Source organism: Clupea harengus, chromosome 19, assembly GCF_900700415.2.
Source record: "Clupea harengus chromosome 19, Ch_v2.0.2, whole genome shotgun sequence".
In the NCBI taxonomy this organism is placed as follows: Eukaryota; Metazoa; Chordata; class Actinopteri; order Clupeiformes; family Clupeidae; genus Clupea; species Clupea harengus.
The window spans coordinates 11580146-11590443 of record NC_045170.1 but is presented as its reverse complement, the minus strand read 5'-3'; the positions used below and the strand labels follow the sequence as shown (position 1 = coordinate 11590443).

General features: G+C 45.6%; 1 protein-coding gene across 1 annotated transcript in view; it reads left to right on the top strand.

Annotated features, from left to right (window-relative positions):
- The window catches only part of prdm1b (PR domain containing 1b, with ZNF domain), a 14200-nt gene extending 4267 nt beyond the window's left edge, over positions 1-9933 (top strand). The window contains exons 3-7 of the mRNA XM_031586680.2: positions 1369-1488; positions 3379-3631; positions 6218-7164; positions 7327-7455; positions 7966-9933. Coding sequence (XP_031442540.1) covers positions 1369-1488; positions 3379-3631; positions 6218-7164; positions 7327-7455; positions 7966-8529 — 2013 coding nt within the window. The 3' untranslated portion in view covers positions 8530-9933. The remainder of the gene's footprint in view (positions 1-1368; positions 1489-3378; positions 3632-6217; positions 7165-7326; positions 7456-7965) is intronic.
- The last annotated feature ends 365 nt before the right edge of the window (positions 9934-10298 follow it).

Genomic DNA, 10298 nt, shown 5'->3' with positions numbered 1-10298 from the left:
GGGGGCACGTGGCAGATGGGGCTGCTCTGCACCAGGCCAAGACCAGAGGAGCAGGAAATAGGTTAAGCCCTTAAACGATTACTTTCATTTGGAGGCTGACGAAGACTCCTGGCAGCTCGCGCGACACTGTCCTGGCAGGTTGTCGTAGGGTGGGGGCCCGGGTTTGGGGATGGCGTTGTGGCGTGGCTCCTGTCAAGTGGTGAACTTCGCTTAGCCATACTCCCCCCCCCCCCCCCCCTCGCAACTTAAACCCCCAGCAGTGAGCAGTTAATCACTCATTAGTCACGCAACGCTTACCGAACACAATTCTGCTGTCACAGTGGCTCTTGTCTCATGATGTGCAACGTGACGCCATGCAGCATGGGGCCAACCTTTGGAGCTCGAGCCCTTCCCTCGCTTTCCTTTCCACACCGCCCCTCCCCGTCCTTCTTCAAGATGTTTCATTTTCATCCTCCTTTCTCCTACCATCTTTCTCTTTTATTTATCTTTCTCAGTTGTTCAAAACCAGGGAAGGCCCAAACCTCTAACCAATTGCATTTTTTTAAGTAATGTTTCAGACGAAACACTGTGACCACATTTCTATCTTTTCAAAAAGACACGGGGACAGAAAGAACAGGGGCTTCCTGGTAAACAAAACCACAAATTTAATTTAGCTGCTGACACACACACACACCCACGCACACACACACACACACTTGTGGCTCCTTCCCTTTCACACCACAGCTCACCAACAGTCTCTCTTGTTATTGTTGGGCTGTGTCAGTTAACAGTTAGTAGTGTTACCAGGGGCCTTCCTATAAAGGGAGGGGGGTGGTGGCCAGAGTTTGGACTTGGGTGTCTTTGGTGTTGTTGCCCTGGGCTTCCTGAAGGGACATTAGTTCAGGTGAGGCAGGTGTCAATGGTTCACCAGGTCAGTGGAGTAGGCCGAGGAGGGGAAAGTGTAATTCCTTCTGAGTCGTTTAAGTCCTTAACGATGAATGTGTGTTACTTTCAGGCAAAGGCGCCCCTGGTTGCCAACGGTCTATTTGAGTACAGAGGCTTAAAAAATAAAAATAGAAAAAAAATCTTGAAAACCCAGGACTGATGCAGTCATTGTATCTGACAAAGAGAGAGAGAGAGAGAGAGAGAGAGAGTGAATGGACAGACAGAGAGAGACAGAAAATGTAGTAGTTAAATAGGAAAACTAGTTGCGAACTTGCTGGTGAATTTTAAACCTTAGATAAAATAAATAAATAAATGTGTCTTTTCTCGCTAACAGATTAAGATCAGGACAGACCTACTCAGCTTTCCCTTGTTTATAACCAGCTAAACAAAAGTGCAGTTTTTAAATGATTTACATTTTTCTGTTTTCTTGTCTATTCTCAACAGGTCACAGGGGTGTTTAGTAAGGAGTACATTCCTCAGGGGACTCGTTTCGGACCCCTCCAGGGAGACATTTACACCAAAGACAACGTCCCGCCTCAGGCCAACCGGAAGTATTTCTGGAGGGTGAGTCCGTCTGATTGAAGCCATCTTACACACACACACACACACACACACACACACACACACACACACACACACACACACACACACACACACACACACACACACACACACAGACATTCTGAGCTCTTACATGGAGTTTCGGTGGAAAGGGGACAAGATGCCAGATCCAAAAATATCCAGTCCCACACAATCACCCACGATAAATGAACATCACCCTACCCTCAGCCCCAATAATGACTCACACACAGAGGACAGAGAAAGAAAGAGAGAGAGAGAGAGAGAGAGAGAGAGAGAAATCCAAGTATCTTTTTTGCCTTTTGGCTATGCAGGGACTTTTCCTTGTCTGTATTAGCTGCGTAATACTTACTGTAACTGAGGTCCATAGATTCTTTCTGTTTGAAAGTCCATTTCTGCTTTGTCAGTGAAGGGAAATGTTAGAATTGCTACACATATAAACCCACACACTCACCTCTAACACCCCCACCACACACACACACACACACACACACACACACACACACACAGTATTTCTTCATTGCAGTGATAGGGCCACTTTCATTTTCACATGTAACGTGGATTTGTCAGCCACCTCATTCACAGACACACACACGCACAGACCCTGACTAGGTTTTTTTTTGTAACCGACTGTCGATGTGACTTCCTTTGAAGGATTTTCTTTGTAGTGGGCTATGTATCAACTGCTTTTTTAGAAGGGCCAGGAGTTTCTACCTTTTTCCCCTGAAATGAAAGAGACATTTTTTCCCCCCCGCTAGTGCATTTCTCACTGAATAACTTTGTCGCTCTTTGTGTCAGACTGGAGTTTTTTTCCCTTCCTTTACCATTCGTTTCCTTAGTCACCCTTTGTTCATTTTCAGTACTACGCTCGTGTTTTCCACTATGTTCCCGCCCAGTTTCTCTCTGACACTGTCACACCAGTGAGAGTGCTCTGGGAGAACGCCAAGACACTTTCACGTGACTTTGACAGGTGTGTGCGCTCCGTGTGCATACGTGTGTTTCTGTCATCACGTCACACTCTCACATAGACCACTCCTTCTCGAGAGGGGTGGAATCTTACGGGAGGCATGTAGGTTGACACAGCACTTAAAAAAAATCCCCTCCTTGTGTTTATGGGCGTGTCAGAACTCCTTCCCCCTTCCACTCACTACCCCATAGCACATAAAAGGCCACTCGTTTGACAGCAATAACAGAAACTTACCGAGACACACACACACACACACTTAAATACACCTGCGCATCTGCACAGAAAGACACACTCCTGGTGTGGTGAAGGCAGAAGCAGAAACATTGTTGAGGGAAAAAAAAAGAAAGTGTGAGAGAAGAGAGAAACAGAAGACAAGCACAGAGGGGATTAGAGAGAAGCTTCACAGAACACATTCTGTACATGGCAGAGGTGACTAGTTAACACTATTTGTTAGCAGGCTTGGCTGTCCACTGGAGCACTCCTCTGGGCAGTCAGGTTCACTAGTGGCCCACTGGAGTTACAGCAGTTGGGAATAATGGATGTTTTTATTTAGGGTTATTTATTCAGAGTGTTTGTTGAAGAACTAGATTGCTGCTCAGAGGCAGATGGGCAGTTTGATAGCTGCAGCAGTTGCAGTACTTCAGTTGTATGCAGTTTGATGGGCAAATGTCATTTTACTCTGGAACTGTGGAATTGCTATCGCATTTGTCCTTGTTTGTCTGATGGCTGCGAATGTCTGCAGTGAACATCAATTAGCTTTTGAGGTGTAGTTAATAGAAGGGGAGGACTGTAATGTGTGTGAAACGCATAGAGTTTGTCTGGTCAGTTTTGCTCATGAGATCTTCTTCTTCTTCTCTTTTCTTCTCCGTATCTTCTGCCATCCTCTCCCTGTCGTTCCCTCTGAACAGATTTACTCCGGGGGTCAGTTTCTCCACTTTATCGACGGCCATGACGTGCGCCACAGCAACTGGATGCGTTTCGTCAACCCTGCGCGCTCGCTGGCCGAACAGAACCTGGTGGCCTGCCAGAACGGCCAGGACATCTACTTCTACACCATGAAGCCGGTGCAACCGCAGCAGGAGCTGCTGGTCTGGTACAGTCAGGAGTTCTCCCAGCGACTGCGCTGCCAGACAGAGGATGAGAAGCAACACCTCAAACACAGTAAGTCCACTTCTACCCCCTGTGGAAACTTTTTGTGGACTTTATGGGGTTTATTGTTATTTTTTGCAGTTGCACTGATGTCTAGATGTATTCTGTGGTTCTACAGTTACTGTATACTACACATTTGGATAATGATTCAGAGGAAAGTTTCTTTAGAACTGTGAGGCACTGTGTGTACAGTGAAAAGATTAAGTACAGTGTCCAGTCTCTGACTTAATGAAAGTATATGTTTAAGATAACAAGGTTTAGGTGAGGGCATCAGTCAACTTGTTCAACTAATCCCTAGTTTTGTATTATAAATCTATATGTATAAGCTCTGAACAATGACCTTTAAATTAATTAAATATATTCTAATGTATTAAATAGGCAAGAAAGTGTAAAAGTAGGTTCTACTTCGAACAGTAATTCTAAGATGTTTTCTTATTTGTAGTTTGCATTTGATGTGGTTTGACAGTTTTAGGGGCATGAACGGTTCCTTTTACATACTTAATCTGATTCCTTTGAATAGCTCAAAGGCATAACCAATGTCAGCCTGTTAATCAGGTTGTCAGCTGTCGTGTTGGTTGTTCAGTCTTCTACTTGATCAAGCTACCATTTTGCATTTTTTATTAGTCCAAATATTAAGCAGAGACATGATTGCACGTGCTGACCAGCTCCCAACGTTTCTCCATTTTTTATTAAGGTTATTTGGTAGCATGTAGGTTATTTGATATTGACTAGTCTGAACCTCTCTGAGCCTCAAGCACCCGTTAGCCCAGCTTGGCCCAAGGGTAATCGGCAGGTCAAAAGTCCCTGGCTGTAAGCCCATAGGAAGCCTGGGAAGTGACAATGGAGACGCAACTGGTTTTGGCTCGCACTACTTGGCCCGATAAAAGAAAACACGGCTAGTGCCATCCTCAATCGTCTAGATCAGCCATGCCAGAATAATAGGTAGAGTTACAAAATCCACATCAAAGAGATTCTCATCTGGCAGCACACTTATGTACGTATGTGACAGAGTGAGAAAGGATGTCTGTGCATGGTAGTCATGTAGGGGTGTGTTGATGAAGGTGTGTCACGTTCTCGCTGTCTATTTTAGAACATCAGACAAGGAGATGGAAAGTGATAGGGATAAGATTAGGAGCGTCAGGGCTGTGTGGACTGTGCTCTTACTCACCAGTCCTTGAGACATCGGCATTGTTGTGGAACATTACCTGAGTCACGTAGACATGTCCAGAGATTTTGGTCTACTGTGGGTTTTGTGGTGACACTAACCGCCAGTAATTATCCCATGTGGAAATGGAAGATCCCTTCTGTGTTTCGACAGCACAGAGCCAGGAAATTCAGAAAATTCTCAACTGCTCGTAAAAGTCATATGACAAAGCCCCTGAAGGCTAATCATTAAAGCACCACATGGCAAATATCTAATTGTTTCTTCCCTGGACTCATTCCAGCGAGGTCACTCAGAGACACGCAAATATATTATCATTTTATGTTCAGAATTTTAATAAATGTTGATTGGCCTTGAGGCAGTAACAGGACATTCACTTAATAGTGGACCATTTATAGAAATTGATTAGCCACAGTATATTCTGTGTGGGAAAGATTTTACAAACCATTTAGATGCCATTAAATGGTTCTGCAAACTGTAATGCCTCACAGAGAAAATGTCAAAATATTGTGATGAGAGTTGATAGTATTGTTATGTGTCAGGTGTAGTAAAGATCTCAAATGCCAGTTTTGCTTGACATTTTAGCTCCCCTGAGACGGCGAGGTTTACCGTAACCGTCACTTCATATGGTTTTAAAACGGGTCACTGTTTTTACTTTCCTTTCCTTAGTAATGACACGGCAGCTACTGTGGCTGCCTGTAAATTCTGTAAGCAAATACCTCAAACTGACTTCTATGGAACCTATCCCTCAACACAACACTAGTGTATCTGAATGAAGCTTGACAGAAACAGAAATTGAAATTGTCATTTGCTGGATATTCTTCTTTTTTTTTTTGTCTTATCTCATCAAACGTTTTATCCCATACAAACGTTCACGGTACATTCTGCTGTGGCTATCACTATTGGTCACAAACACGTAAAAAAGAGAAGAGAGGAGGAACACACACTCATACACACACTCTTCTCAGTCTTATTTCCAGAAGCACACTGAGCAACCCACACACAGCCCCACTCTCACTGCGTGGACTCCCACGAAGTAATCGCGCTGGCTAATCTGTGATAGCAGTACTACCACAACGTCATACTGAAACTCAGCCAAATATCTCCTTACCGTCATTCAAAAACTGAAAGCATCGCCATTTACCATAAGTGGGCAGGGAGGGAGGATATGAGGGGGAGTGTTTGCTAAAGGAGTGCTTTTGTGACACGAGTCGTCTACTGAGAGTTATGTCATGGTGAGCTCACCATGACTTTGGACTTTAAGTCAGTTTTATAATGGCCTTTTATGATGCCAGTTTCTTGAGCACGTAAAATGAATGGCATTTATTACATTGTTTGTGGTGAAGTAATGAAAATAACTCACTCACTATCACCCTTGAATCAAAAAATGCGATTTTTAATTTTAGCTCTCTCTCTCTCTGTTTTTCTCTCTGTAGAGCACTTGATTGATACCCCAAAGCAGCACCTACCTCACTGGGGCTTCACTGTAAAGCCACCACTGAGTCCAGCGTGGTCGCGGAGCGATGAAGAGGATGAGAAGAAGAAGGAGGAGGAGGAGAGAAACGAGTGCGACGACTCCTCTGATGAGAAGATTGATGTGGTCGGAATCCTGGAAAGGGACACTCCGCCCGACACTCCGGAGGAACAGCAGGTCATGGACTTTAGCAAAAAGATGGAGAAAGAGGAAGATGATGAGACCACCACTGTCATCCCAGAGCCTGACTCTTTGCCCTCTCCTCAGTCTGACCTCATGGAGACCAGCCTGGGTAATCAGGTCTTCCGAAGCACCCCTCCTCTAGCTCCAGAGCTCCCCCTTCACCTACACGGCCTCTACAACCATCGCGAGGGCCTGGTGTCCTCCTACCCTCTCTACACTCCCTCCAGACCCCTCCAGCCACCTCCATACCAGTTCTTACCTCCATACAATCCCCACTACCCCCCTCTGCTCTTGCCCCAGTACTCCTCTCCTTTTCCTGGGGTGATCCCTTCCAGAGGTCCCCTGCGGTACAACACCTTCCTGGGCAACGAAGGCCTGCCTTTCCCCTCCATGGCTCAGCCTGACTTACCCACCTTAGCCTACCCTCCTCCACCCGGTGGCCTGAAAGAGCGCCCCCCAAACACCTCCCCTCCAAGCGGGGTCCCTGCCATGCTGGAGATCTCCCCAGTCCCGAAACACTTCCCAGATTCTCCGCAGTTTCAGCCCTCGTCGGGCTGTGAGGAGGCCATCAACCTCAGCCTGGCCAACGGCAAGAGCGGCCCCTCACCCCGCCGCGAAACGCCCGGATACAAGGCCCTGCCCTACCCCCTGAAGAAACAGAATGGCAAGATCAAGTACGAGTGCAACATCTGTCTCAAGACGTTTGGACAGCTCTCTAACCTCAAGGTAAATGTATACCTCTCTTTTCTGCCTCCTATATTTGCTGTATATCTGGTCAAAGCTTTCATCCAAATGAACTTACAATAGGGTCAAAATCTTCATTGGTATGTAGACAGTGTCTGAGTGAGTAGGTGTGTTCCCTGTCTGACCTCTGTGTCTGTGTTTTAGGTGCATCTGCGTGTGCACAGCGGGGAGAGGCCGTTCTTGTGCCACCTGTGCAAGAAGAGCTTCACCCAGCTTGCCCATCTTCAGAAGCATCACCTGGTCCACACGGGAGAGAAACCTCATGAATGCCAGGTGAGTCGGCCCACCTGTTAATTCCAGTCTGACTGGGTGCCATGTTTCTGTTTTGTTTTGCCCTGTTGCCCACATCGCGCCCTTATGTACCGCCGCATGATTCAGCACTTATCAGCTGAGGTACTTTCACCTCACCTTTTTCAGTTTAAGGGAAGGAATCCTTGTCCTTTTGTCAGGCATTGTTGCCACACAGGGCATGCTGGAGGTGTTTATTCAAGTGGCGCTCCATGACGTGATTTGTTGAGATGAAAAAAAAAAAAACAGGCCGGGACTGTCTGGCAACAGGGAGGGCACTGTTTTCATGTCAATAGAGACAGACTGTTAAGAATGTGAATGTGAATGCAGTTATATCCTGCTTTTATCTTTTGGGTGTTGTTTTTGAATCTGTATCGAGATAGAAAATAACCTGTTTTGTCCTATTCTTTTGTTTCCCTCCCTTTTATCTTTTTCACACTCCCTCTCTCTCTGTCTCTCTCTCTCTCTCTTCTTTTGACTCGTTCTTTTGCACAGGTGTGTCATAAGCGGTTCAGCAGCACGAGCAACCTGAAAACTCACTTACGGCTCCACTCAGGCGAGAAGCCCTACCAGTGCAAGCTGTGTTGCACCAAGTTCACCCAATACATCCACCTGAAGCTCCACCGCCGCCTGCACAGCTCCCACGAGCACCCGCACCGCTGTGCCCTCTGCACTGCCGCCTTCCTCCACCTGCCCAGCCTCCAGCTCCACCAGCGCCTCTGCTGCTTGGCGTCTTCCCCTGCCCTGCCCTCAAATACCCACCACCCCTCCTTGGTCGACCTGCATACCGTGGGCCACCTCCTGGAGAGGTTTGACGCCAGCCCCGAGGCGGAGGCCCTGGTTCGAAGCGCCGCGTTCAGCCACGGGGACGGAGAAGAGGCCCTGGAGCGCTGGCTGGCCGCCAGCATGGAGGGCCGGGAGGGGAAGGAGGACCGCGGCGCGGAGAGGCGACTACTCCAGGCGCTGGCCGCTAAGCACAGCCCCACCGCTGGCCACCAGGAGCGGGCCAGCGTGGTGCACTTCCACCCCCGGCCACACGGGGTGAAGATAGAGGTGTAACATGGGACTGATCAAGGGATGATTTGACTGATCAAAAGGACATGTAGAGGTTCTTAGAGTGACTTCCTCCTCACAACAAGATCCATGCCAAATACAAAAGCAAGCACAATGTATTGTCTGTTGTTGTTGTTGTTTAAAGTTCTTCTCCTCAAAGAACAGAAAGAGAGAGATAGAGGGGCAAACCAAATTGAGAGCGGCACCAAACAATGTGAGAATTCCAAATATGGCAGAGGCTGGATTTCCACCCTGACTCTGGCACTTTATACTGTATATGTGGAAGAGAGGGTGCTTTTCCACTCTCCTTCTTGTGACCATGTTAAACTGTGTCTTTCATGTGTAATTTATATGCTTATCGTTTTAATTTATTGCTGCAAGGACTTTTTCCTTTGTTGCTATTGGCAAGCAGTTTTCGGTTTTTCTTGTTGTGCTTGTTTTGGTTGATATGTGACACCGGCACTGGTCTTTCTGAGGAATATGGGCAATTTTCAGGATATTCAAGGTGTAGGTCTTCCGTGTAATTTCACATTAACTGTTCATAAAGGTGAGCATGTGTGTGTGTATTGGTGTGTGTGTGAAAGACAAAGGAGAGGCTTAATGCTCTGCTTCGACCAAAGACAGGGAGTTTGTGGGAGTTCAGCCATGCAAGACTTCCTCATAAGTCTTAGTTTCTCAGTAGGAGGAAATGGTGACAGCATTTGGCATGAAGATTGCATCCGTTGCTCTCTGACACACCATTGCAGATGATGCGAACAAACAGAAGTCTGCATTCCCTGCTCAGGACAACCTTTCTGCATTGAATGACAATCACTGGATGAAAAAAAAACAACAGAGAAGTTATATTACTTACATTAAATTATTTCAAGGTCACACTGCAATAGATCCAACAGTAGCAGCAGCTTGTGACACTGCACTCTCCAAATGGATATTTTTGGTTTATTGTTTGTTTTGTTTGACTCTGTATGTATAACTCTGTTTGAAAGCTTTACATATTTTTTTTATTTTTGCTCATATATGATGTAAACACACGGACTAGGGACTTTTATATGTTGGGGAAAGTTAAATCCCATTTTGTTACTTTAGGAACCTCAGGAATTATTTAACCAAATGTTTAAAATAAAAGAAAGACAGACACATTAAAATGAAAATAGACAAAGCCAGTACCTCATAAAACAGATTCAGAATCTCAGCTGTGGGAAAGAACCATTATGTTCTTGATATGTAATGTTACGGGTTTGATGGCTCCACTGTTCCAAAACTGTACTTAAAGAATTACAAATGTTTTGTCATTTTTTTGTAGGATATTTTTGTACATCAATGTAAATGTAGCTTATTTTTGACTCTGTTTGTCATATGTTGATACTTTATATGTCAGAAGCTATTTTCATTAAAACTTTTGTAAGGAAAGTAACGCTGTAGGTAGACTTTTTGTCTGTGTGCTAATGTCTGTTCAAACACAAAACACACTCTCTTTTCTGTCCGGAATGTGTTTGTTATCGCTAACAAACCTTGCACAACCTCTGATGTCTCTTGTCTTTGAGATTACATTCCTAGAAAGAGGGGAACTGAGACCAGGGGGTTGGCACTGGGTGGAATTCACGTCGAGCGCAATACTTCGACTTTTTATATATAACATCTTCAGTTTGGTGATGGGAAATTTAGCAGTGCTTCGAAGAAGGATGCGTCGGTTCAGAGAGAGATGATGGTTCCGAAACAGAAATGCGTCAAAATTCCCAAAACTCCCCAAAAAACGTCCCAAATAAAAATTTAGC